General features: G+C 38.6%; 4 protein-coding genes across 5 annotated transcripts; 1 reads left to right on the top strand and 3 right to left on the bottom strand.

The window, feature by feature from the left end:
• Positions 1–250: 250 nt before the first annotated feature.
• On the bottom strand, positions 251–4,381 carry polr3f (polymerase (RNA) III (DNA directed) polypeptide F). The gene is made up of 9 exons (XM_055218009.2): positions 4,151–4,381; positions 3,766–3,883; positions 3,599–3,666; positions 3,019–3,086; positions 2,825–2,937; positions 2,272–2,415; positions 1,913–2,020; positions 699–890; positions 251–572 (listed from the first exon to the last, which is right to left on the bottom strand). Exons 1-9 carry the CDS (start codon positions 4,204–4,206, stop codon positions 495–497), a joined length of 945 nt encoding a protein of 314 aa, XP_055073984.1. The 5' UTR covers positions 4,207–4,381; the 3' UTR covers positions 251–494.
• A 332-nt stretch (positions 4,382–4,713) lies between these two features.
• dzank1 (double zinc ribbon and ankyrin repeat domains 1) lies at positions 4,714–11,715 on the top strand. Its single transcript, XM_073862225.1, has 21 exons — positions 4,714–4,912; positions 5,139–5,263; positions 5,345–5,495; positions 5,600–5,729; positions 6,490–6,553; positions 6,651–6,754; positions 6,848–6,933; positions 8,109–8,226; positions 8,660–8,773; positions 8,996–9,088; positions 9,191–9,313; positions 9,444–9,599; positions 9,675–9,897; positions 9,981–10,084; positions 10,176–10,259; positions 10,341–10,431; positions 10,518–10,600; positions 10,674–10,757; positions 10,843–10,970; positions 11,062–11,136; positions 11,497–11,715. Exons 1-21 carry the CDS (start codon positions 4,827–4,829, stop codon positions 11,666–11,668), a joined length of 2,394 nt encoding a protein of 797 aa, XP_073718326.1. The 5' UTR covers positions 4,714–4,826; the 3' UTR covers positions 11,669–11,715.
• Positions 11,716–13,371: 1,656 nt separating this feature from the next.
• kat14 (lysine acetyltransferase 14) lies at positions 13,372–21,006 on the bottom strand. Its single transcript, XM_055217226.2, has 10 exons — positions 20,748–21,006; positions 20,408–20,529; positions 19,382–19,503; positions 18,597–18,775; positions 17,298–17,717; positions 16,598–17,178; positions 16,374–16,507; positions 14,218–14,393; positions 13,944–14,134; positions 13,372–13,854 (listed from the first exon to the last, which is right to left on the bottom strand). Exons 1-10 carry the CDS (start codon positions 21,004–21,006, stop codon positions 13,681–13,683), a joined length of 2,358 nt encoding a protein of 785 aa, XP_055073201.2. The 3' UTR covers positions 13,372–13,680.
• pet117 (protein PET117 homolog, mitochondrial) lies at positions 20,578–22,396 on the bottom strand. 2 transcript variants are annotated; one of them, XM_055217228.2, is made up of 3 exons: positions 22,188–22,396; positions 21,382–21,550; positions 20,578–21,008 (listed from the first exon to the last, which is right to left on the bottom strand). In XM_055217228.2, exons 1-2 carry the CDS (start codon positions 22,281–22,283, stop codon positions 21,398–21,400), a joined length of 249 nt encoding a protein of 82 aa, XP_055073203.1. In that variant the 5' UTR covers positions 22,284–22,396; the 3' UTR covers positions 20,578–21,008; positions 21,382–21,397. The 2 variants fall into 2 exon arrangements, with proteins under 2 accessions (XP_055073203.1, XP_055073202.1); XM_055217227.2 differs by having other exon boundaries at positions 20,578–21,014; positions 22,188–22,392.
• Positions 22,397–25,453: the final 3,057 nt, after the last annotated feature.

Raw genomic sequence — 25,453 nt, 5'->3', positions numbered from 1 at the left:
TGAGCAACAGGAAACATTTATCTATCTTGAGGAACACCAACCCTTATGCAGTAATTATACTGTGTTTATTTGCTAATACAAAAACACTATAGGCCAGTGGTTCCCAACATTACTATTCAAACACACTTAAATCCAGTCATCATTTAATTATTAGAGATTACAAGATAGGAAATAACTAAGTGCCTCCAGGAACAGGGTTGGGAAATGCTGCTTTAAGCACACAAAACAGGAAAAACATGTAGCCCTCCTATCAACAAAAATGATTTATTTATTTTTATGGATCGATGTAAAGGTCAGACAAGATAATGTGTGTGTTAGATGCAATAAGAATAACCTAAAAAAAATACATCAGTGAATACCAAAAGGATGCTGTTTGTTTCGTTAAAGCTATAACTGTTCAATATAAATAAAACAAAATCCACAGTTGCATCGAATCGCTGCATTAAAACGATACTTTCTCCACAGAGAAAAATGAGAGAGACCCGGTTAGCTGGTCAGAAGTCCAGCCACTCAGTCATGTAAACACAGTTAGATGGAGAGATCTCTCCTCCTTCGTGGCAGTCATCAAACACCTAGGGCACAAAGTTACCATGGTTACACCATTCATACAGTAGCACAATATTCCAATAGAAGCAATTTTAGATATTAAAAACTCAAAACTTTTCAAAGGTAGTCAATATATACAATAGAAAGTTTACCGGACACAGTCCGCATGGAGTTTTGACCAGCCCGGTGGGTTGGATGATGGGGTTTACACCCCTGTAGAGCTTCATCTGTCCGTCGACACATCCCACCGTCCCCTCCTTAGCAGCGATTATAGTCATCTCCACCTTCCCATCAAAGATCAGTGTGTTTAAGATGGTCTCGATGTCCTCCATTGACAGATCCACCTACATAGAAATGCAGCATTGACCACGTGGTGAGCACAATAATAATATATTATTGTGTGATATCAAAGCTATTGCATAAAAAAGATTGAGCACTCCTGTTACGAATAGGAGGCGATGCTCAAAATGAGCACTCTTATGACTGAAGTCAAGCCTTTTGTTGGTCAGAAATATGTTCAGGGTTCCCACACCTTAGTTAACTTCAAATTCAAGGACCTTTCAAGAACTTTCCAGGTCCAATAACCTCAAATTCAAGGACTAAATGTAGGGACACATTTCAAGTGAGAGCAAGGTTACATCGTGTTACCTTTTAAGATACATTGTTACAGTTCCCTTTCGAGGGAACTTCCACTGCGTCACTGTGGTGACACTTTTGGGACGCCTCCAGAGGTAAGTGCGTCTGAATGTGTATATCAAATTCAACCAATGGTGAGGCTTAACGACAAAGACCGGGTGACGTAGGAGCCAGGAAGTATATCGCTATCTGAAATATTGCCAAAGACGGCGTTACAAGGACGCTGTTACAGGAAGTATGGCAAGGGAGACGCAGCGTCTTGTTCCCTTCTCTGGGAACAACAGATACATACATAACCAGAGACGTTTTCATGTTTTAATAACAACTATGCAAAAAAGCATTTTGGTATGAATCAACATTCGCATACAGAAGATATAAGCATTTAAAGCGAACAGTTTAGCACGTGTGATTAGAAAGTGTAGAATTTTAATGATATCATCCTACCTTACACAGGGATTAATATGGATTTTTCCCAGAAAACTTCTTGCATAAAATAGATTTAAGCACTTTCAATGATCTGTATCTATGTATGTATTTTCAAAAACTTCCCAGGGCCTGATGTTGTTTAATTGTTATTTTTCACACGATTTTAGAGATTACTGTCTTTCCTATTCAAGTAGATAAGACTTAAGTCTTGCATGACTGAAACAGCTGCCGGGAGGAATCGCAAACATGGCCGCCTAGTGGCGTAACTTTGATAAAGGGATCTTGGTAGTATTCAGACACTCACTTTGCTGATGCCGAGCTCACAGATGTACTTCCAAACTTCATGAGATGTAGCAAATGAACTGTTCCTCTGCACCATGGGGCTCTGCTTACTGTCTCTCGCTGCTTCTGCCTAAAGACACAGATTTCTGTCACTTTAAGATTAAAGTAAATCAGACAATAAAGACATCAAGGTCTTAAATGAACATTTGCACTTGTTCAAAAAATTATTTGTACGTAAATGATCCCATTGTATGTGACAAGTAATGTGACTGTAGATAAGATTTACATAAAAATGTGTTCTGGTTGACTTTCATGAATAATGCATGTGGTGCAGACACAGTGTTTGATGAAACGACATTAAGGTTCTACGCAGCATCTCACCTTACTCTGCAGGAACTTAAAACACTGCTGGTTCAGCACCTCCACAAACTCAGACTCAAAATCCTGATCGCTGTACCAAGCCCCTCCTGTCACGGAGCGGTCGGGCTGCAGGTTATACAGCATGTAAACCTTCTTTTTAGAGGCCTGAAGGAAAAGAAAAATGTTGTTAGTACTCAATGCCTGTGATGTTACGTATGATACCAGTATGTTAACCCTGAACCACTTATATTTAAGCCAAAGAGCATGTTTTATTTTACAAAAACATGTGATCTACATGAAAATCCGATTGTATGTCCTAACACTGTTTTCCTAAATTTGATCTTTGTGCATCATATGTTATAAAACAAGCCTTGCCTATGAAATAACAGGTAAAGTAGTGGGGCTTGGTTAAAATGAAATATAACTTTAATATGATAATATGAAAGTAGTAGTATTCTTTTTGACCACCAGATGGCTGCAACCGACACAGTGATGAAATGCTTAAAGTAATGTTCAATATAATACACTATAAGAGGATCTGTGCTTCCCATAGCTTTGCAACCAATCGACTCACCGCAACAGATTTCACAGCTTTGATGAGTTTCTTACTCTCAAGGTTCTTGAGGATCTTGTTGATTTCTGTCAGTGGGAGGTTACTCTTATATCTTATGTCTCGGCTCCAAATTCCTTTAAAGCAGAAAGAGTTGTTGATTAAAAATATAACATAAAATAAAAGACAACACAACAAGAATAGGATATTCACTTCACCTTTATTCCCAGCATCCTCTATGATCTGATAAACTAGTTTTTCTTGATTGTCAGAGCCTTTTACTTTACTGTAAAAATATAAACAAAAGAAAATAATACAGTAGAGATGTAAATTCAATGCATTACAGGGGACATTTTACAAGATTTTTTTAAGATGGGAAATAAATCTTTTATGTCCCCAGAGTACATATGTGAAGTTTTAGCTCAAAATATCATATACAGTAGATCATTTATTATAGCATGTTAAAATTGCCACTTTGTAGGTGTGAGCAAAAATGTACCATTTTTGGGTATGTCCTTTAAAATGCAAATGAGCTGATCTCTGCACTAAATGTAGTTGAATAGTGCAGATTAAGGGGCGGTATTATCCCCTTCTGACATCACAAGGGGAGCCAAATTTCAATAATCTATTTTTTCACATGCTTGCAGAGAATGGTTTACCAAAACTAAGTAACTGGGTTGATCTTTTTCACATTTTCTAGGTTGATAGAAGCACTTGAGACCCAATTCTAGAATTAAAACACAGAAAAAGTCTCTTTAAGAGTATGCAAGTTCGTACACGGCTAGGAATTGCTCTCACCTGGTAGATTGTGTATCTTTGAGTCTGTATAACAGGCCATTGCTGCTTTTAAGCAAGTCTAACTGCCCCTAAAACATAACCACAGAATCAGAAATCACTTCAGAGGAATATGGTCCAGCATCAGTCATTATGCGCTGATAAGTGTATGCATTGTCGTTATATCTCACCACGGACAGCAGTCTGTTGATGGCCATGGCTCTCTGCTGAGCCTCCACATGTGGCATGTCATTCTGAATGACCTGGTCTGTGATCCCATGTGGAAACTGCTGACAAAGCTCTTTAATCCTTAAACAGACCAACACAAGACATATAAACAATAATTAAATGAGAAAGAGTGCTGTTGTACTGACTCTCTAAGAGTGCTAATGTACAACAACGCTTTGAGTGCTGTAATGAAAGACAAACAAATATTTAGAAATTGACATTTCAAATACAATTTTATTTTTTTAAAGAAACGCGAAATTAAATAATGCTTTACAAAATTCATAAGTTGTAAATATCTGAAAACTGTTGCACCATACACACTAACGTTAACGTCACTTTAGTACTCACCTGTTCTCGATATCTACAGGATCCGTTGACTCTTTTTTCACTTTTACTTCCGTCATTGCTCATGCGAAATGACTAATTTGAATACAAAGTTAGAAATACGCAGAAAAATGAACGCATTTAAATATCCATTTAGATATAACGTTTCAAGTTAAGTGCAACGCAATGTCAACATTTCAGCATGCACGCAGGGGTCCTGCAACCGCACGGAACTTCCGCTTTACATGCATAGACGTCCCAGATTATGCCTGTGTGAAAATCCTGGGGTTTGTCTGTTACAGCAAATGTACCCGCATTATTTAATTAATTAAATTTAAATAAAAAAGTCAGTTTGTTTATTCATGTTTTTATTGTAATAAATACATTTATTTATACTAATAATTATTTTCGCCTCGGAATATCGGACCGCTTTTTGATGTGGTTGTTGAAGCGTCTTGTTTTTTTTTACCTAAAAATAAATTAAGAAGATATTACCGTATTAAATAAATGTCACAAGTATATTCTACTTATTTCTACATTACTATATTTCTTTATCATCATCCATAGTAATTATTATATGATTTATGTTTTATTCGGTAATTACAATACTTCTATTCTACATTTTTATTTAAAGTATATAATTCGTGCAATACGAAACTAAAAACTAAATTTAAAAAATTCAACTCTATTCGCGGTTGCTATGGGTTACGTCACGCACCAATCGCATGTCCAGCTGTTTGTTGAGTGTATCATTGCAGCGCCGTTGGATACAGCGTTGAGCTGTAGGTAGTGTTAAAAAGCTCTTTTTAAATATAATTTGTGATATAATTTGTTACCTCTCTATAAACATACATGTGGCGTATTTTATATAGCCTTTTCCTTGGAATTCACTTACGATACTACAGTTTGTAAGCTTGTAAACATTCTGCCGATCCTTTTGCTATGCGTGATTTTATGCATCCACAGTAGTCCTAATGTCTTTGCCACTTTTGTTATACTTTGCATTTACCAGATTGAAGAGTGCAAACATGACTGCAGGTTCACTAGCAGCTCCACAGATCATTCCCATTCGCATTCCTCCTCCCGGCAAAGCAAAGCATGAAATAGACTCCCGCACACCTGTTGAGATCAAATCAGGTGAGATATATGACATCACACTGTGTTCAAGGATCAGAATAATGATATCTATATATGTTGTAATAATTGCTTATATTCTAGATTCATCTGATGTGAGTATCCTGTACACACTGGATGGCAGTAAGCCTGAGACTATAAAGAGACCAGGATTGAGTGACAGCACCCTCAAATATACCGGACCTATACGCTTACCTGTGGGAAAAGTGTCTGTAAGAGCCATGGCTGTCAGCAGGTTGGTTCATGTTATGGTGGTAGTGGATTTTACTACTCATCACAGCCTTCATTTTTCATTATTATATAAAGCTAGCTCACAATGAATCTGTTTTTATAATACAGTGATGGAAGACAGAGCGCTGTTGTCACCAAGATTTTCATAGTGGAATCTTCTCCTTTAGATGAGCAAGAACTGACGAAGAACAGTGAAGATGACTCTTTGAATGACGAAAGACAGATCAATGGCAAAGATGTCAGTTTTAAACATAATTATCGTAATTTTGCTATAAGGACACACATTTTCTATGTGTTATAATCTAATAATGAGATTATGAGCATCAAAGTTTGATTTCAGTCATTGATTTCAATCGTTGCCATGACCTTAGTCAATATTAAAGGTGCCATAGAATAAAAAACTGTATTTATATAGGCATAGATGAATAATAAGAGCTCTGTACATGGTAATGACATATCGCGTTTGTTTCCTCATTCTTATGTTAACCTCGTGTACACAAAAGACAGCTGGAAAACATTCTCAACATAAAACCAACTGTGACGTCGCAATCAAGATGTACGCCCCCAACATTAAATTACACATTACATTTAGGGGCTGTATTATTATAAAAGATCCCCTTCTGACATCACAAGGGGAGCCAAATTTCAACTAGCTATTTTTTCACATGCTTGCAGAGAATGGTTTACCAAAACTAAGTTACTAAGTTGATCTTTTTCACATTTTCTAGGTTGATAGAAGCACTGGGGACCCAATTATAGTACTCAAACATGGAGAAGTCTGATTTTCATGACATGTCCCCTTTAATAAAGTTACATACCTTCTATGTAAATATCAAAGAACAATTTATCATATTATATAAATGCATTCTTTGGCACCTTTAAAGATATATTTTCACAGGATGTTCTTTACATTACATAGGATGATTTTATGTAAATCACAAAAATTTGGGTCACATATATTTAAGTATCTGCATTACAAATCTAACTTTGTTTAACAGGATTCATTTATGAATTTGAAGGGGAATGAAAATGCAGCTGGTGATTCATCTGTTAAATTTTTAGGTAATATTCATGTGGATCCGGTCTTCAAAATTATAATTGATAATCATACAGTTACGCTTTCTCACTTTCAAGTTATGATGCTGTTTTTATGTGTCAGATATTCCCAGCAGTGAACCTCACCGAGTTTCGAAAGGCCCTCGATTCCTCACACAACGCCTGGACCCTCGTTCCTCTGCACGCTTGTCAACACAAAGCACACAAGTAAGACACAACTGAATGACATTCACTATAAGAACAATCCTATATTAAACTATAAACAAAGCAAATTCTTTGTAATGTGTTTATTCCCAACAGAGCCAGAATGCAGATGTGGAGAGCCCCTTTAAAAACTTGACAAGCACTCAGATGTCTCGCCTCCAGAGAGAAACAGATTTCCTTCGGTGAGCTTAAAGAGATCCAAAGATGTTTGTGCTGTTTATTGGTTTGCCATTTATGAATCTTTTTTAATGGCAATGCAGTTGTTTATGTTTATTAACTCATGTTACAACTTGTAAAGGAATATTGAATTTTCTTAAAAGAAAAATCCAGATAATTTACTCACCACCATGTCATCCAAAATGTTGATGTCTTTCTTTGTTCAGTCAACAAGAAATTATGTTTTTTGAGGAAAACATTCCAGGATTTTTCTCATTTTAATGGACTTTAATAGACACCAACAATTAACACTTAACTCAACACTTAACAGTTTTTTTCAATGGAGTTTCAAAGGACTATAAACGATCCCAAACGAGGCATAAGGGGCTTATAGCAAAACAATTGTCATTTTTGACAAGAAAAATAACAAATATACACTTTTAAAGCACAACTTTTCGTCGCGATCCGGTCGTGATGCCCCAGCGTGACCCTACGCAATACGTCATGACGTCAAGAGGTCACAGACGACGAACGCGAAACTGCGCCCCAGTGTTTACAAGTGTGTTGAAAGAGGACCGTTGCTACGTTGTTGTATGTCAACTGATACTAATTAATGTCTTTGTGTCAGTTTATTGTTTAAAATGGTCCGCAAATGGGCGTTTTATATATGTAACACGTGACCTCTCTACGTCACTACGCATTTACGTTAGGTCGCGCTGGACCTATTCTAGACGAGAAATTGTGGTTCAAAAGTTATATTTGTTATTTTTCCCGTCAAAAATGACAATCGTTTTGCTAGATAAGACGCTTATGCCTCGTTTGGGATTGTTTATAGTCCTTTGAAACTCAGTTGAAAAAAACTGTTATGTGTTGAGTTAAGTGTTTATTATTGGTGTCTATTAAAGTCCATTAAAATATGAAAAATTCTGCAATGTTTTCCTCAAAAAACATAATTTCTTCTCGACTGAACAAAGACATCAACATTTTGGATGACATGGTGGTGAGTAAATTATCTGGATTTTTCTTTTAAGAATATGAAATTAATATGAACTATGATTATTAAATGCTGTAGACGTACGTATTATACATTGGTAGTTCATATTAGCTAATGCATTAACTAATGTAAACAAATACAACCTTATTGTAAAGTGTTACCTGGTAATTTGCTGTGGTCAGTACCACTTATGACATTTTTATGTAGATGTCCAAAATGCCTGAGTCATCGCCCTTCAGACCCCTTTGCCAGATTTTGTCTGCATTGTGGAGCAGCAGTGCCTCCAATCCCTGGACAGAGGCTGCCCCCTACTGAGGGAGGACAGGTACTACATGTCCTGTTACTGTACATTAAATGCGGGGTGCATGATCTTGGAAAGCCAATGTTGATATTTGAAATCACCTAAACAAACATGCCCCTACTCCAATAGAATCTGGACCTTTTTTGATAGACCCGCCCCACACATACGCAACCTAGGCAGCGATGTCGGTTAGTAGACACGCCCATTACTGCTGATTGGCTACAAGTGTGTTGTGGTACTCAGCCCGAATCTCTTTTCCAAAGTGTTTCTCAAAAATCATGTACCCCTCCTTTAAAGAGATAGTTCACCAAAAAATTTAAATTCTACCATTATTAACTCACATAATAATGTTTATAATGCTTTTATTCAAATAATAAAATACACTGTTCTAGTTGCAATTTAAGAATGATAGACGGACAGATTTTTAGGGAGGCACTTTTCAAACATTTTTCCGCAGATGGGTCTGTGTGTGCATTGTAAAACCATGGTACCTCTGAACACGGCCATGTGTGTAGTGTGTGAGTCTCCACTAGCTCAACAGCTGCAACCGCAGGCTAGTCTAAGACTACAGGTAAAGGTTTACCTATCTATCTATATATCTATCTATCTATCTATCTATCTATCTATCTATCTATCTATATATATATATATATATATATATATATATATATATATATATATATATATATATATATAGTAATAAAATATATAAATAAAAAATCTTATTCTAAATATATATAAATATTTGACTAGTAATGCACCTTGTTAATATACCTCTTGTGTTTTATTCTAGAATAAGATCATCTGTTACTTATGTGGGACAGGAAACCCCTCCCACATGGCACACTGCGTCACTTGCGAATCCAAGCTGATTCAGGAAAGCACAGTAAGAGTCATGCCTATCATATTAGCAAAATAACCAATCACAGTTACCAAAATTGTTGTGTAAGGTGAAAGGTCATTGTACTGGTACTTTATAATTTCACAGCCTGTTTTAAGTGGACAAAGAGCTGCACCTCAACCTTCCACAGAGGGAAAAATGGTCTCATGCTCCAAATGCAATAGAGTCAACCATTCGGATGCTCGATTCTGTGACTGGTGTGGGGCAAAGGTGATAAGCCCCGCCTTTAAGTTCTTTATAATCTCCCAAATTACTACACACTTTTACATTTATTGTGTGTTATTTAATATAAACATTTATTCCTGAATTTATGTAATAGTCCTAAATGCTGTATGTTTAGCCCGGCCACTCAAGCGGCAGTGTGACATGCACTCAGTGTGGGGCGAGCTGTCACCCTTATGCTAATTACTGTGGGGGCTGCGGTGTCTTTTTGGATGGCCCGCCCAGGACGCCCTCCCAAACCACCCAAGTACAGAACACACAGGAATCAGATCAGGTACAGTACAGTATCAGTACAGAGATACACTCATTCATTCATTCACATACATATTCACCCTTGTTTCTCATATAGACCTCAGCCACCTGGCACGCGGTTCCTGCTCATGAATCAACAACTGTGCCTCCGGCTGTAGGCTTGCGCACATTGGCAGATGCACAGACGCAAACGGTGGGTCTGTTTTTTCCATCCGGTACCGAGCTGAAAAAGAGGAGCCAACAGAGGGAGGCGGAGCTGAGCAGACAGGAGCAGATGAGTGACAGAAAGCCACTCCTCACTGCCATCAGCCCAGGCCGTGGTACGTTAATGTATACTGTATATATGTTTTTTTTTTTATAAATAAGCATGACTTGTAAATGTTAGTGGTGTGTATGATTGCAGGGTACTGGAGGAAGCAACTAGACCACATCTGCGCACACCTGCGGAGTTACACTCAAAATAACACTGAGTTTAGAGCTTTGATTGGAGAACCACGTCTGGGCAGAGTAAGAGTTTTTAAGACCACAAAAATAATACAATTACACCACATATAATAAAAAATATTTGGGAGTATTATTCTGTTGATCCGCTTCCCAGATGATCTCAGCTGTTATTCAGGAGGACAGCTATGAAGTCAGTCTGCGCATCAATTTCATCTCCGCCTCACCTGAAGCATCTAGGGTATAAAATACTTGAGTATTTTGAGTTTAATATGGTTCTGTACATTTGTGATCACGTATTTGTGTAATATCTTTGTTCCAGGCATCTTCTGCAGGACATCAGAGTAAATCTGTGGCATCTGAGAATCAAAACCTCAGCGCTGTGACGGAGGGAAGAAATTCAGCAAGCCCAGGTACATAACACGTAATGCTAATGCATTTGGCAGATTCATCCAAAGTGACATCTGACCAGCCCATGCTCGCTCCCTGTGTACATTAGATCAGAGTAATACTGCAGGATCCTCAGCCAATAAAAAGAAGCAGAAAAAGATCTGGAGCCCAGACAATACAGAAAAGCCTCCAGTCAGTACTAACACACACACACACACATATATATATATATATATACCATCATAACTGTTAATGTCTTTCTCAGGAGTCCAAGGACAGTTTGCTCCTAAAAGAGTTGGGACCGGAAGGGCGGGGCCAAATCTCGGTGGTGCAGCAGCTATTGGATGAGGTGAGCCGCAAATAGTCTTCAAGTACACTTCTAACCCTTTGCTCTCTAAAGTTTGTTGTTTTATAGTGTTGGTGTGCATGTGCAGGGTGCTGACCCTGCGTGTTTGGGAAGTGATGGACATCCCGCTCTGGTTGTTGCGGTGCTAAACGGGCATCATGATGTCATTCCGGTGCTGGTGCAGAGAGATGCCAATGTCAACCAGTCATCGGGGCCGTGAGTCTGACAAAACACAAGCTTCCCTTGAAAAGTGGAGTAAAATAAGGTGGTGGGGGTTACAGGTGTGATGTTTTTGTGATGCACACAGGTTGAATAACACCGCCCTCCATGAGGCTGCAGCTCTGGGAGTTGACGGTATGAAGAGTGCCGAAATATTGCTGGGGTGAGATTACAAGGCTTAAACTGGAATATAAACTGGAAAACCAACCAAATAGAAGATTGAGAAGTATATGAGATGCAAAAGCAGCTCAACACCTCTGTCAAAATTTAGATGATATTAACCGAATGCTTTTGGCACACATTATACGTTTATTGAATACCTTTGCTTCAAATCTGCTTGATCCATTCAGAAATACCAGTTTGTTGGCTAAATCCATTAAGAATCTGATAAAAAAGCTAATTTACAAGAAAACATGCCAATGCACTTAGAGGGTTTTGCAATAAAAAGAATTATGTTTTCAAGTTTAGACTGCAATGTGCACACTCATTTTTAACAAAAACATATTGTTCTTGTCTCGTGCAGGTGTAATGCAAGTATCAGAAAGCAGAATGACAGAGGCCAGACTGCATATGACATTGCTGTGGCAACAGGAAACAACCCTGTGGTCTCAATGATGGCGGCTCACATGGGTCAGGGTCTCCTGCAGCGCCACACCAAGGCCAGGAACGCCTCCGGACTGGATACTTTTTCATAAGATTTGTCTATCAACCTCAACCATAGTAAATTTTATTAGAACTACTATATAGTAACAAATGTGTTTGATTACCTTCTAATTTACCCAGGTGATCCTAGACACACAATTATGTTTTTTGTTTATTCCACAATGATTTCATTCTGATTTTAAAGGGGCAATATTATACCAATTTTACAAGATGTAATATAATGGCTCTTTTCCATTGCATAGTACCCCACGGTTTGGTTTGGGTCAGCTCACCTTACTTTGGCTTGGTTAGCTTTTCCTTCGAGTTTAGGAACACTTCGGAGTGGGAGGGATTATAGGCGTGTCATTATATTAAGAAGCCGCCTACTGCTGACATCATACAAGTGAGAGCATCGTTGTACATTCCCATATATTCATTTATTTCTCAGTCCGCCATAAAATTAAAATTGATCACCACAAATAGATGTTTACATATCGCGTTTATCACTACCCATGACAGTTTCTGTATAAACACCCGAGGCTTCGGTCAACACGCTCCGCTGAGCCTCATTTAAGTTGCATGTAAGCATATAATAATAATGCGTGACGCGAATGCCGCCACAAACTGCAAGTCTGGGAAAAAACTGTTATAGTCTTCCTGATTCTCAACCTGTGCATGTTTTTCATCGCTAAAAGGGAGTTTGGGAACTTATAGCAGAGCACAGATGACAACAGGTTTACTCAAGACAGCACAAGCTAGCATGAAGGTAAAGCCTAATCTTTTACATTATAGCGATGGTAGTGATGATTCTCTGACCAATCAGTGATCTACAGTGTTTTCACGTCACACTTTGGTATCAGCTCGGCCACTTGGAATCCCGACCGAGGTGGCACTAAAAAAGTATCGGGTACTACGTACTGCACCCAGTGGAAAAGCTCTCAAAGGTAAGCTGACCCAAACCAAACCGTGGGGTACTATGCAATAGAAAAGCGCCAATAGATTTGATTCCTACATGAACACAGTCTGGGACAATAGTATATTAGTGCTACAACATACTAACAAACACATTTAGAAAAGCTTTTGGGTCAAATTAACCAGTCAATAAGTGGCTGTGGGAGGGGCTTTGTTAGTGTGACATCACGTTAACAAGAGAATCAAAATGGCATGTCTACACTGCAAAAAATATTCTTAGTATTTTTGTCTTGTTTTCAGTAAACATATCTAAAAATTCTTAAATTAAGATGCTTTTTCTTGATGAGCAAAACGACCAAAGAAAATAAATATAGTTTTTAGGCCAAAAATATCAATAAAATCTGCCAATGGGGTAAGCAAATTTTTCTTGAATTTAGTGTTTAAAAATTGTTTCAAGATTTTTGTGCTTACCCCATTGGCAGATTTGTTTTGCTTGTTTTATGCACAAAATCACTTACATTTATATTATATACATCTTAATTTAAGAATTTTTGGATATTTTTGCTTAAAAAAAGACAAAAATACAAATATTTTTTTCTTTAAATCAGTTTTTTGCAGTGTAATAAGACTGCTTTGTTTAAATGGGATTATAAAAGGAGGGGGGATTTTTTCATTGTAGGTTGGTTGTGTTGCTAACACACTTTTATGTCCAAACATCTTGTAAAAGTGGATTTTACAAAATATGGGCCCTTTAAAGAATAAGAGTGACTGCCTGTTTGTTATTATTAATTTAAAAATGTTTTACTTGCTAAAATAAGTTAATAAGGACACTATTTAGACAATATTAACAATACTTAGATATTTATTAACAGTTACGTGGCAGGATTTTTAATCTGCACAATTGTGGACACATACAAAAATGTGACTTATCACGCTGGTGTATGAAAAATAACAGTTTTCTTCCCTTTCGATTAAACATCAAATCAAACAAAAACATGACTTGGCTGTCATACCAATCACAAATATGACTTATTTGAAATATGGAAACATGCTACTAACTAATAAACACTCAATTAATGACATCTCCAGTTTGTGCTGTGAATCATAATGTGACTTCATAGCCAAACTGGAACAAACTTCATCCTTAGATTCCTTATCGTCGCAAGCGCAGGAAAAATGCATGTCTGCACTCTTTACTGTCCACTGGGTAGTATTTGTCGTAGAAGTCCAGGATGTATTCTTCCGTTTTAAAGCCAAACTTCTGGTAAAGCAGCATGGCGGGGTTGCTCGCCGATACGTGTAGAGTAACATCCTTCCCCATGCACGTCTAGAGAGAGGACACAGAAAGAAATTTTAGTTTTCAGCACCCACAGAGGTTAACTCGGTGTATTCATCTGCGTACTGTAGTTGACTCACCTGAATGAGATGGTAGATCATGAACGTGGCGATGCCTGCTCGCCTCCACTCCGGATGCACTGACAGAAAGGAGATGTAGGCCTCGTTGTACTTCACATCTGGCACCATGAAGCCGAAACCAATCACGACTTTCTTGTAGAGCACCACGACACTGAAGTCTGGGTACTGCAGGCACTCTGATAGGTCGATACCTGTTGGGCATAAAAACCATTGTAACTCCTTTAGCATCTAAATATGGATGTGACAGGATAAAAAACTAGAACAAGTCACTTACCAGGCCAGAAGATCTCTTGGCACATTGAGTTGACTGAGGGGATGTGATTAGGTCGCACATAGCAATAGTCTATAGGTGCATCAGGTTTGGGTACCCATGATGGGTCCTTTCTATGATGATAAGCACGGATCTCTGAGAGCAAACGGAGCTTTAGTGGTCGACTCTCATAATCTCTCCTAGAGAAATAGATACACAAATATTTACAAGCTTATAAAATATAAATTTTTATGTAAGATCCCCATTGAAAGATTGTCAAAGCACCAATAGCATTCTAAAATACTACGCTTCTGTCTGTTCTCCAGCTGTCTTTGCAACCTTTAAAGGAAAACAGCACAATTTTTCAATATTTTACTATGTTCTTACCTCAACTTAGACGAATTAATACATACCTATCTTTTTTCAATGCGTACACATAATCTTTGTACAGCGCGTCGTGAATGTGTTAGCATTTAGCCCCATTCATTCCTTAGGACCCAAACAGAGATGAATTTAGAACCCCCCAAACACTTCCATGTTTTCCTATTTAAAGACTTTTACATGAGTAGTTACACGAGTAAGTATGGTGGCACAAAATAAAACTCACATTCGCAAAGCACTGTACAAAGATTAAGTGCACGCATTGAAAAAAAAAGTAGTAAAATATTGAAAATTGGTGATGTTTTCCTTTAAGACCTTAACTCTCCTCCCACCAGGTTTTTTTTTAAAAACCGTTTCCAGTCAGCGGCAGCATTTTTTTATGATTCTTACAAAAGTTTAATGGCTTACAGAAAATGTTCCTCTCCAAATATACAAACACACAAAATAACAAATGAAAGAACAGACACTCTTCTTTAAAAATAAGTTTAAACCTATCTTTTTTGTTCTCTTTTTATCACCTCTCAAATAAGGGTCGGTTTCTTCAAAAATACCACATTTTGAGCCAAAAAGCTTAGATAATTGCATTTTTGTAAAATAACTTTTGGTAGAGATCAGAGTTTTTACTGTTTTTGGTTTAGTGGATGCTTAAGTGTTTTATAAGTTGGGTAAGAGCGCCACCTGGTGGATAATAGCCGAAATATGGATTACCGTAAAAAACTTGTCATTGGTAGGGAAGCGTTTTCTCCTAATTGACAAGACAACTCGTCAATGGCAGGGAGAGAGTTAATATATATATACACGCATGACCTCTGGCATGACCTGGGATTCGCACTATATATAAAAACAGCAGCAGAAAAGTTTTTACAATAGATTAAATTTAAATTGCCACTAATGCTAACCCTTTCCCTGCCATTGATGAGTTAACTCGTCAATTAAGAAAAAACACTTGCCAGTGACAAGTATTTTTGGCTTTCCGCAATACCGCTATTATCCAGGTGGCGCTATTATGCAACTTATAAAACCTGGAAATATCGCACTAGGGCAAACAGCTGTATGTAAAATTTTGTGTTTTCGAAAAGCCTACCCATATTTGAGAGGTGATAAAAAGAGACTTAATAAAGGTAGGATGAAAAAAAAATTTTGAAAGCGGAGGGTCTGTTCTTTCATTTGATAAATTGTTCGTTTATATATTTTAAGGAGAACATTTTCTGAAACGCATTAAACTTTTGTGAAAATCAGTAAATATTCTGCCGCTGGCTGGCAACTTCTTTTTAAACGCTGGCGGGGAAAGAGTTAAAGGACACCTATTATGCAAATTCCATAATAGGCAGTGTGGCAGGGTGTGAACACAACCACCCTACAATGAAAAAAATCTCCTTTTTTAATTCTCATTAAAACAAAGCAGTCTCATTAGACATGCTGTTTTGATTTTCTTGTTAATGTGACATCACACTGATAAAGCCCCGCCCATGGCCACTGACTGACAGTCCTACATTACCATAGTTTCCTCCTTTAGCGAGTTGTAAGCTGTTTGCCATATCTCAATAGTGAGATCCTATCATCTCAGAAATCGTATCTATTTTAACTAAAAACTTTTTGGTTAGGGAGCTGTAGCTGATTTGCATTTAAAGGTACACACACACAAACAGGGGGATTTTGGACATGCTTTAATAAATGATCTGTGGGGTATTTTGAGCTGAAACTTGTTCTGGGTAAAACTGAGACTAATAATACAATTTTGTAAAAAAATATGTGCCCTTTAATAAATAAATATCTATTGTACATTCTAAAGTGCATACCTGATGTATGGCTTGAGTACTCTGGATGTGTAGGGGCTCTTGATGCTCTGATCCAGGCAGGCATCAGAACCCATCAGCCTGTGCCAAAAAGACACCGTGGTTTGGGTAAAGCCTTTCCGTAAGGACGCCGATGACTGCGCAACAACAAAACATGATGCGTTTAATTCTTACGGTATGTTCGTTCTGCATCATCAGATAAGCAACTGATCGTTTTTGTGTGTTACCTGAAAGCGATCAAGAATACGAAGGTCCTGGCTGGTGGTTCTGTATTTTTCATCTCCGCTCATCCTGTGGCTGGCCATTCCCGCCTGTGCCCCATACACGCCACCCACCAGGCTAAGCGTAGCGCTCACCACCTGATCTACGTCCAACAGGGGGAGCCCTCGCTCTCTTTTGGCCTGCCGCACCAGCAGCTTGCGGTGCAGCCTTTTAGCTTGCGGCGTGACGGCCAATGCTTGTGGACACGCCTCTAGCTTGTGAAGCAGCATGCGTTCCTCGTAAAGGCTCATGAATGTGTAGCGTGGCGTGGGCAGAGATACGCAGCCATCTGCCCTATCCTGAAGAATCTTCCTTCGTTCTGCACCACGTCCCCGACCCGCCCCCAACAAGCCTTCGTCCTGACCCTCGTCGTCCTCAGGGTCCCTACCTCGTTCTTCATCTTCACTCTCAAGTTCCTGTTTGATCAGCTCGGCTGGACGCAGCTTCTTCCTGACCATGATGGTGCCGGTGGCCAAAGGCATGCTGGGAGGGGGAATGTACTCCATTCCAGGGTCGATAACGCCCTCTGTGTCTAATTCTTCATCATCTGATGGAACACAATACGATGAATACAAGATACTGTTAAATAGACAATTTAATTATTCAGAAGAAAACATGGCCAACTTGGTTGCATTGGTTGCATCAATCTCTACATACAATACTAACCATGGAAGAGTGCTTGAGGAGGCATGACGTCCGGAATAAGATCAGCCTCCGAGAGCAGGCTGGGTGTAGCGGAGTGGGAAGCAGGCGTTCCAGGTGCGGAGAAATCGGGCGAAGGGGAGGGCGATGGTGACGTGAGAGGGGTTCTGTCTGATGAGCTGAGGGAGGAAAAGTCGATGACTTCGCCCTTCTCCAGGTACGGCTCAGATCGGCGCACACGGCTGCCCAGTTTCACTGGTGTGGATGAAGCACTGCGGTCCAGAAAGCCGGCGGCCTCCTTCTGCGCGCGCCGGATATCTTTAGCCTCCTGCGTTCGGGAACGCTTCTCTTTCAGCTGCATGGCGCTCTCCACTGGGTTTCGACCTCCACGTTTTCTCAAACCCTCAACCGTGATGATAGGGTCCAAGGAAGGCTTCGACACAGCTGGGAAAACAACATGCAAATATGTATAATTCCCGGGTAGGGTGTAGATTAATCGAGGATTAGGCCTTATATTAGGACATTTAACAAACATACCTTACAAAAACATTACGGATGTGTATCTTGAGACAAAACAATGACGCTGATATACGTTAAGATAGCAAGGTGTTTTTAATTAAGTCAGCTCAAACAAACATGCATTTTAGTCTGGGACTAGGATAAGCCCTGTCTGGGAAACCACCCCTTAATGTTTGGACATTTGGATTATTGCAGTCACTGGCCACCCTACTCTCCAAATAATGGCTATTTGAAAACCTGTATTGTTTGAGCACCATTTCAAAGCATTGTGAACCAAAGACGGAGTTAATCTGTTAAAGAGCACCTATTTCATTGCTAAAAACAACGCTATTTTGTGTATTTGGTAAAATATGTGTTCGCGTGGTTTATGGTTCAAAAAACACATTATTTCCACATACCGTACATTTATGTTGCTCCAGATTTTACTCTCTTGCTGAAACGCACAGATTTGAAAAGCTCTGTCTAGGCCTGAATACCTCTGACGTCAGTGACGCTTCTTACCATGTTTAAAAGATTTGGTTGCTAACAGGAGTTAACTTACGAGGAATTATGATAATGTCGCTCGTCTACATCACCAATCCCAGAAAGTAAATGTTTACCTACAATACGAGTGTTTGTTGTAGTCCAAGAAAAGAGATTTATGTTGGAGATGATAACTCGTGTCATCATTTACTTTGGGGTTTGTACCTTTTGCATATCGTTAACATGCACTAATACACACTTACACACCAAAGGAAATTTAAAAACGTGAATCGGACAATAGGTGCTCTTTAAAATATTAGATAAAATGTTAACCGCTACTACCTTTGGCTTTAAGAGAGGCAGAGCTCTTCTCCCCCTCAGGTCGTAGGGTTGGTGGTCGGTTTTGCACAAGCTTCCACCAGCCAGGCTCTCCAAACTCCTGAGCTCCAGAACGGAAAAATGTTGGGCTGCCCACCGACAGACACCCCGCCACGGTGCTCCACCATGTGGACGTCTTCTTTCTGAATCAAAAATGTAAACATTTTTGCCTTAATGGAACACATATTTTTTTGAAAATATGCTAATTTTCCAGATCCCCTAGAGTTAAACAATTGAGTTTTACCGTTTTGGAATTCATTCAGCTGATCTCCGGGTCTGGCGGTACCACTTTTAGCATAGCTCAGCATAATCCATAGAATCTGATTAGACCATTAGCATCTTGCTAAAAAATAACCAAAGAATTCAGAAATTTTATTTAAAACTTGACACTGCTGTAGTTACATCATGTACTAAGACTTACCGAAAATTAAAAGTTGTGATTTTCTTTTTAATTTTCTGTCGGTCTTAGTACACGATGTAATAAATAAATAGTGAAGTTTGAAATAGGAACAATTTTGAAACTCTTTGGTCATTTTTTAGCGCGATGGCAATGGTCCAATCAGATTCAATGGATTATGCTAAGCTATGCTAAAAGTGGTACCGCCAGGCCCGGAGATCGGCTGAATAGATTCCAAAAAGGTAAAAATCAAATGTTTAGGGGAGCTGGAAAATGAACTTTTTTTTAAAGTGGAGTGTCCCTTTAAACTTATAGATTTTAAAATTTAGTCTGATAAAGTCTTCTCTTGCACCTGGAGCCAAGAAGGAAGGTCCAGTGCCGACTGATAAATGCACAGATATCCTCCTTCCATCTGAAATATCCTTGGCGTCCTGTGCCCTCTAGGGAAAGGTTATACATGGCCAACATCACCACCTATAGACACATGATCAATAAAGACATTTAGATATCAATAAATTCATAGATTTAGTGACTTTAACAATAACCACATATGCACATCTCCAAAGCACCTCACCACTTTTAAAAACAGAATGCAAATCTGCTTTCTATTAAATTGTTATGGATCCTAATACTTTTTTTGACACTTAGGGGTAGTATCCCAGGCATGGTTTAGATTAATCCAGGACTTTTAAGTAGTTTTTACAAACATACCTTACAAAAAACAATACTGGTGTGCATCTTGAGACAAAACAAATGCACTGATATATGTTAAAGGCAGAGTCCATGATGTTTGAAAGCCAATGTTGATATTTGAAATCACCTAAACAAACACGCCCCTACCCCAATAGAATCTGGACCTTTTGTTGATAGACCCACCCCACACATACGCAACCCGGCATTTGATTTGATTTGATTGGCTATAAGTGTGTTTTGGTAGTCGGCCCGTCTCCTTTTCCAAAGCGTTTTTCAAACATCGTGGACTCCGCCTTTAAGATACGTCAGTACAAGATGTTTTTAAATTAAAGGCGGAGTGCACAATTTCAGCAGTAAGGTGTATGTCTACTAAATGACATTGTTGCCTGGGTTGTGTATGTGTGGGGCGGGTCTATCAAAAGAAGGTCCAGATTCTATTGGGGTAGGGGGCGTGTTTGTTAAGTTGATACCAAATGTCAACATTGGCTTTCAAAGATCATGCACCCGCCTTCAAGACACCTCAAACATGCATTTTAATCTAAGACTAGGATAAGCCCTTTCCAGGAAACCTCTCCAAAATGTGTTTTTTATATTTGAATTATTGCATCTTTATTGGTTCGAATTATTAAAAACATGCACAAAAATACATTCTTGACACTTTTTTGTCGTTAAAGCTCTCACGTACCTGCTGCCAGGTCAGCCTCATTCTCTCGAAACTCTCCTTTCCGTCTTCTGCGCAGTCCGAGCAGATGAATTTAAAGAAGTTGTCCCCTTTCAGGTAGCTGGGCTGCTCTCCACGAAGCTGGGCTGAACCACACAAAGAAAATAAATAAAGACAGCACCGAGACCAGCACGTTTTCCTTTCAGGACGAGTCTTTATTGAGACATAAAGTGCACTACATGTTACTCTGAAATCATTATTAAGTTTATAAAACAGATATAGTGATGTAGTCATATTAGTGCATATCGGCCACATGGAGCCGACAGCCTGTTCTTCTGGTACCGGAGCCGAATCGTCTTCTCACCGGACGGGATCCACTTGTGGCACTTGTCGCAATAGAACGACATGTCCTCGTTCCAGCTCCCCTCTCCATCCTCTCCAACGTCACTGTTCAGAGAGTCTCCGCTCTGGTCGTGAGACAGATCCACGGACGCCTGGTCCTCAGACTCCACGATGAGCAGAGTTTCTCCCTCAACCTCACCCTCCTCCAAACCCTCAGAAGCAGACGTGCACATGGTCTCATCATCCTGTGCCGCAAGGCTCCTTTGGTCCCCGCTATCCATGTCTTAATCTGGAAAATAAAGCCAGAACATAAAATTTCTACATAGAAAGGAGTGATGTCACTGGTAGGTGTTCATACTGGATTGAACTTTTTACAAAATTGTATCACAGTCACTGTAGTTACTACAATAAACCATGGTTATTTAATTCACTATCATAAACATATTTCTTTTATCACTTGACCATGGTGTTGGAGCTTTTGGGTTACAAATACCAGGTTCTGATGCGGTAACTATGGTGTTTTGCTGGGAACTGCTGTATTAATTATTACCATGGTAAATTTTTACATGGGTAAGGGTCCTACCTGTGCCAAAAATAATCATAAGAGAACCCTTAGTAATATTTATACAACATGTAAGTAACTTAGTTGTTTATACCGTTAATATGGTCAGTTTATGAAGTGTGTGTTCCCGTCTTGTCACCCTCGCGTCTCTCTCGATCGGCCACGAGCTCTCTCGTCAGCTGGATCTGTTCCTCGAGCGTGCGCAGGTTCTCGCGCTTCCGCTCCACGCGCTCCAGATCGCGCAGCACTCCGTCGCGCAGCCTCTGCCAATGTTACAGACGAGTTTAACCAACACATATTAAAAAATTATTGAATAATAATATTTACGCACTGGTGTTTGACGTAAGAACAAAGCAATGTTTAAAATAACTTTATAGTGACGGAGCAATGTAAAGCCAGTAAAATATTTAAAGATAACTTGACAAATACATTTATTACGGTGATGTTAATGTTTTTCTCAGACATGGAATTACGCGTTAAATTGGATTTCCAGGATTTTATGACCGAGCAGTGGAAGTGAACCCACTCTCAAACCTATATTACCAATGTTTACTATTTTACTATAGTAAAGCAATGATTTTCTATATGATGCATTAGATAAAATAAAGTTCTCTCCAATTAATAACATCCATAAAGTACATTCAATCTAAACATTTTGTGTGTTTCTGAGATCGAACACATCTCTTGTGTTTGAGCAGAACATACAACAGCAAGATGCATGCACTAAAACAAAGATCATGCGCATTTCACATGGTCGTTTATTGAGTCCGATGGTCAATAAACTATAATCCAGACTAGTATTTATGTTTAGATGTACGGTGAGTTATTTCTAATTCTACGAGTGCACGACCTTAACAGAAATGCATGGTGTTTGCTAGTACACGAGTGTATTCACGTTACCTGTCTGTCCCAGTTCTGCTTTATATGAACGCCTGCAACGGTACTGATAGTGAGGACTATCGACACTCCCAGAACAACCTTAGAGGTCGTAGACATTATTAAAAAGCATTACTTTGATTTAAACAACAGCAGGATAATATTCGGCTATGGTACTTTGGTAACAGGATGAGGAGAATTGTTTCTGTAGTGTTTACATTAGTATGTCAGATGCTTTACTGCCACCTACCGGTCTGGCGCGGTACCGTTCTCAATAGAATGCTACAGTATGCTTTTATAAAGTAGGGGAGAGCAGGGACGAAAGTTCAAAAAATGTAATTTTTAAAAGATAATGATTTAGACAGATATATATATTTGCTGTTGTCAATAACTCACAAGTGTGGTCTATCAATATCAGGTGGAATTTTGAACAAATGTAAAACGATTTAAGTATAATTTCACTTTGAACATAGGGAGCAAATTGTTACTTTTGACCCTGTCAGCTGGGACGAAAGTAACACACAGGTGGGTTAAAAGTAACACAACAGAACAAGAAAGATTTTGTTTTACACTTGTTTTTATTAAATATAGATGACTATGACCTTGTTAATATGTAACTGCAAACATATTTTGTACATTTTCATTTCACATTTAAATTTCATCAAATGTTTTAAAAGCAACCCGACAGTACAAACTTGAATTATTGAATAAAAATATCCAAAATTAACTAAGACCTAGTCCTGGCTTAAGCTAAACCCTGTCCAGGAAACCGCCCCTATGGAAATTAAATTGAATCAAATTAGCATAATATACATTTTCAACATAATGCAACATTTACTTTCAACAAGTGTTATTTTCATCCCAACAGGAACTCCTGACATTTAAACCCAATTTACTTTATTTTGAAAAACTCTGAGAAGTCAAACTACAGGACCTGTTAGAGCACTAGATTGATCAGTACTGTAACACATGAAACGAGAAACACAACCTGTTATAAGAAAAATTACAGCTTTAGGATTTTACTTATCATGGTTGAAAACAGCTTTCTGGACCTACACTCGCAAAACGGTGACGAAATAACGTAATATTTGTCAGCTCTGTCAAGGGTTGCGTGCTAAAGATGCAGTCAGTGTTTGAAATGCAAATATATTAGGGCTCGGAGAAAATTGATTTGTTACTTTCGTTACGCGTCACTTTTGCCCCGGTTCTCCCCTAGATTTTTGCTTGTAATCAATACCCCCAACACGTTTGTTAGGTTTATCAAATGAAATAAAAATATACTTTAGTATTTACTATAAAAAATATAAAAAAATGACCCTTGTAAATATTAAAAAGTCCTATGTACTTTTTTGGTATTTGAGGTACTAATATATGCACCCTTTAGGTTCAAAGGTATATTTTTAAAAGGATACCATCTCAGTGACAGCTCTTCTACCTTTATTTCTGAGGGTTTACAGTACAGTTACTCAATTCATAGTTTACAGAATATTACCAAAGTGTAATTAATATCCTACAGTGTATTTCAATTTACTATACTAAATAAAAATAATTCATGTGCGAACATTCAATTTCAAGGTGTAAAGGCAATCCTCAATAGATGTGGATTATCTACATGAGGGGTTTTCACATGTTGTTTTGTTAAATCCCATCAATGGGATTTTAGATGACACTTGTAAATAAATAAATATACTGTTGCATGTCTTATTATGTTTGTCATACAATGTATTGTACAACATTCTGCATATGTGTGGTGAACTCATCATTGCACAATTATTTAAACTGGACTCCAGCCTCTGAAGCAGCCTTATGGTATATGTGTGTATGTGAGCCAATAGACGTTTTATGAATGACTACTACACAAGAAAAATTGTGAATGGGAGATTTTGTCACTGACTTTAGGGGCTGCAGCACTACTTTTTTAAAACATACCTTACCCACAATGCAAAAGTGCAGTGAAATTTTACTTTACTTTGTGATGGTGTTCTCTGGAAAGTGCTATTTGAGAAGACTTGACTTTGTCTCTGGGCAGTAGTCATATCCTGAATGAATTAGAAGGATGAACGTGCACATCTGGTGCTCTTGAGCTGCTCGGCCGCATGTCCTGTGGGGTTGCCATAAAGGTTTGTTTGATGGAGCAGCGCTCGCCAGTGACAGCTAAAGCAAACATCCAGATTTCCCTGCATACCTCACCCCCTCACTTCCACTGCTCTGTAATTGTGCTTACCGCTGCTGGCAGATGTGGTTGTTCACAAAACACGGCTGGTTGGGCTTGAAGTAGTTATCCAAATACCAGGGCTCAACATTAAGAATGGACTTATAGCCCCGGGGCCAGTGTGAGACAGTTTCAGACCAACCGAGAGAATTATCTTTCGTGCTGCATTGTGTCTTATGGTTTATAGACTTGTTTTCAAAAATGTATTTAATGCTATGAATTGAGTGGTAGTAGATTTTATATATCAGGCTATTATATTTCTCATGACAGTGGAGTAATAATACAGGTAAGGCTAGTGAAAATAATTGTGTTCGTATAAAATTATCGCGTTCTTATAACAGGTTCCCACACCTTAAGTTAACTTCAAATTCAAGGACCTTCCAAGGACTTTCCAGGTCCAATAACCTCAAATTCAAGGACTAAATGTGAGGACACATTTCAAGTTACAGCAAGGTTACATTGTGTTACCTTTTAAGATACATTGTTACAGTTACCTTTCGAGGGAACTCGCGCTGCGTCACTGCGGTGACACTTTGGGGACGCCTCCAGGGGTAAGTGCGTCTTTAATGTGTATATCAAATGTAACCAATGGTGAGGCTTAACGACAAAGACAGGGTGACATGGGACTCAGGAAGTATATCGCTATTTGAAATATTGCCAAAGATGGCGTTACAGGAACGCAGGAAGTATGGCAAGGGAGACGCAGCGTCTCGTTCCCTTCTCAGGGAACAACAGTTACATGTAACCCGAGACATTTTTATTTGTCAAACACAACGATGCAAAAAAGCATTTTGGTATGAATCAACATTCACATATAAAGATATAAGCATTTAAAACGAAAATTTTTGCAAGTGTGCTTAAAAAGTCTAGAATTTTTACGATATTTTCCTACACTACACAGGGAATAATATGGATTTTTTTCCAGAAAACTTCTTGCCCAAAAAAGATTCAAGCACTTTCAATGACCTGTATCTATGTATGTATATTTTTAAAAACTTCCCAGCACCATGATTTTTTTCCCCAGATTCACAAACTTTCAAGGATTTCAATAAACAGAGGCAGTATTTGTTGGTATAAT

This window comes from Misgurnus anguillicaudatus, chromosome 23 (genome assembly GCF_027580225.2).
Source record: "Misgurnus anguillicaudatus chromosome 23, ASM2758022v2, whole genome shotgun sequence".
Lineage (NCBI taxonomy): Eukaryota > Metazoa > Chordata > Actinopteri > Cypriniformes > Cobitidae > Misgurnus > Misgurnus anguillicaudatus.
This window is presented reverse-complemented; position numbering and strand designations above follow the sequence as displayed.

Excerpts from the sequence above, each read along its gene's own strand:
- dzank1 (XM_073862225.1), top strand. The coding sequence starts at position 4,827 with ATGGGTTACGTCACGCACCAATCGCATGTCCAGCTGTTTGTTGAGTGT. Across the intron at positions 10,601-10,673 it reads ACAATACAGAAAAGCCTCCA|GAGTCCAAGGACAGTTTGCT; the intron begins GTCAGTACTAAC and ends TGTCTTTCTCAG. Across the intron at positions 10,758-10,842 it reads TGCAGCAGCTATTGGATGAG|GGTGCTGACCCTGCGTGTTT; the intron begins GTGAGCCGCAAA and ends GTGCATGTGCAG.
- kat14 (XM_055217226.2), bottom strand. The coding sequence starts at position 21,006 with ATGGATAGCGGGGACCAAAGGAGCCTTGCGGCACAGGATGATGAGACC. Across the intron at positions 14,394-16,373 it reads GTACTCAAGCCATACATCAG|GAGAGATTATGAGAGTCGAC; the intron begins GTATGCACTTTA and ends CTATTTCTCTAG. Across the intron at positions 13,855-13,943 it reads TGATCTACCATCTCATTCAG|ACGTGCATGGGGAAGGATGT; the intron begins GTGAGTCAACTA and ends TCCTCTCTCTAG.
- pet117 (XM_055217228.2), bottom strand. The coding sequence starts at position 22,283 with ATGTCTACGACCTCTAAGGTTGTTCTGGGAGTGTCGATAGTCCTCACT. Across the intron at positions 21,551-22,187 it reads AGCAGAACTGGGACAGACAG|AGGCTGCGCGACGGAGTGCT; the intron begins GTAACGTGAATA and ends TAACATTGGCAG.
- polr3f (XM_055218009.2), bottom strand. The coding sequence starts at position 4,206 with ATGACGGAAGTAAAAGTGAAAAAAGAGTCAACGGATCCTGTAGATATC. Across the intron at positions 3,884-4,150 it reads CCTGTAGATATCGAGAACAG|GATTAAAGAGCTTTGTCAGC; the intron begins GTGAGTACTAAA and ends GGTCTGTTTAAG. Across the intron at positions 3,667-3,765 it reads TCAACAGACTGCTGTCCGTG|GGGCAGTTAGACTTGCTTAA; the intron begins GTGAGATATAAC and ends GTTATGTTTTAG.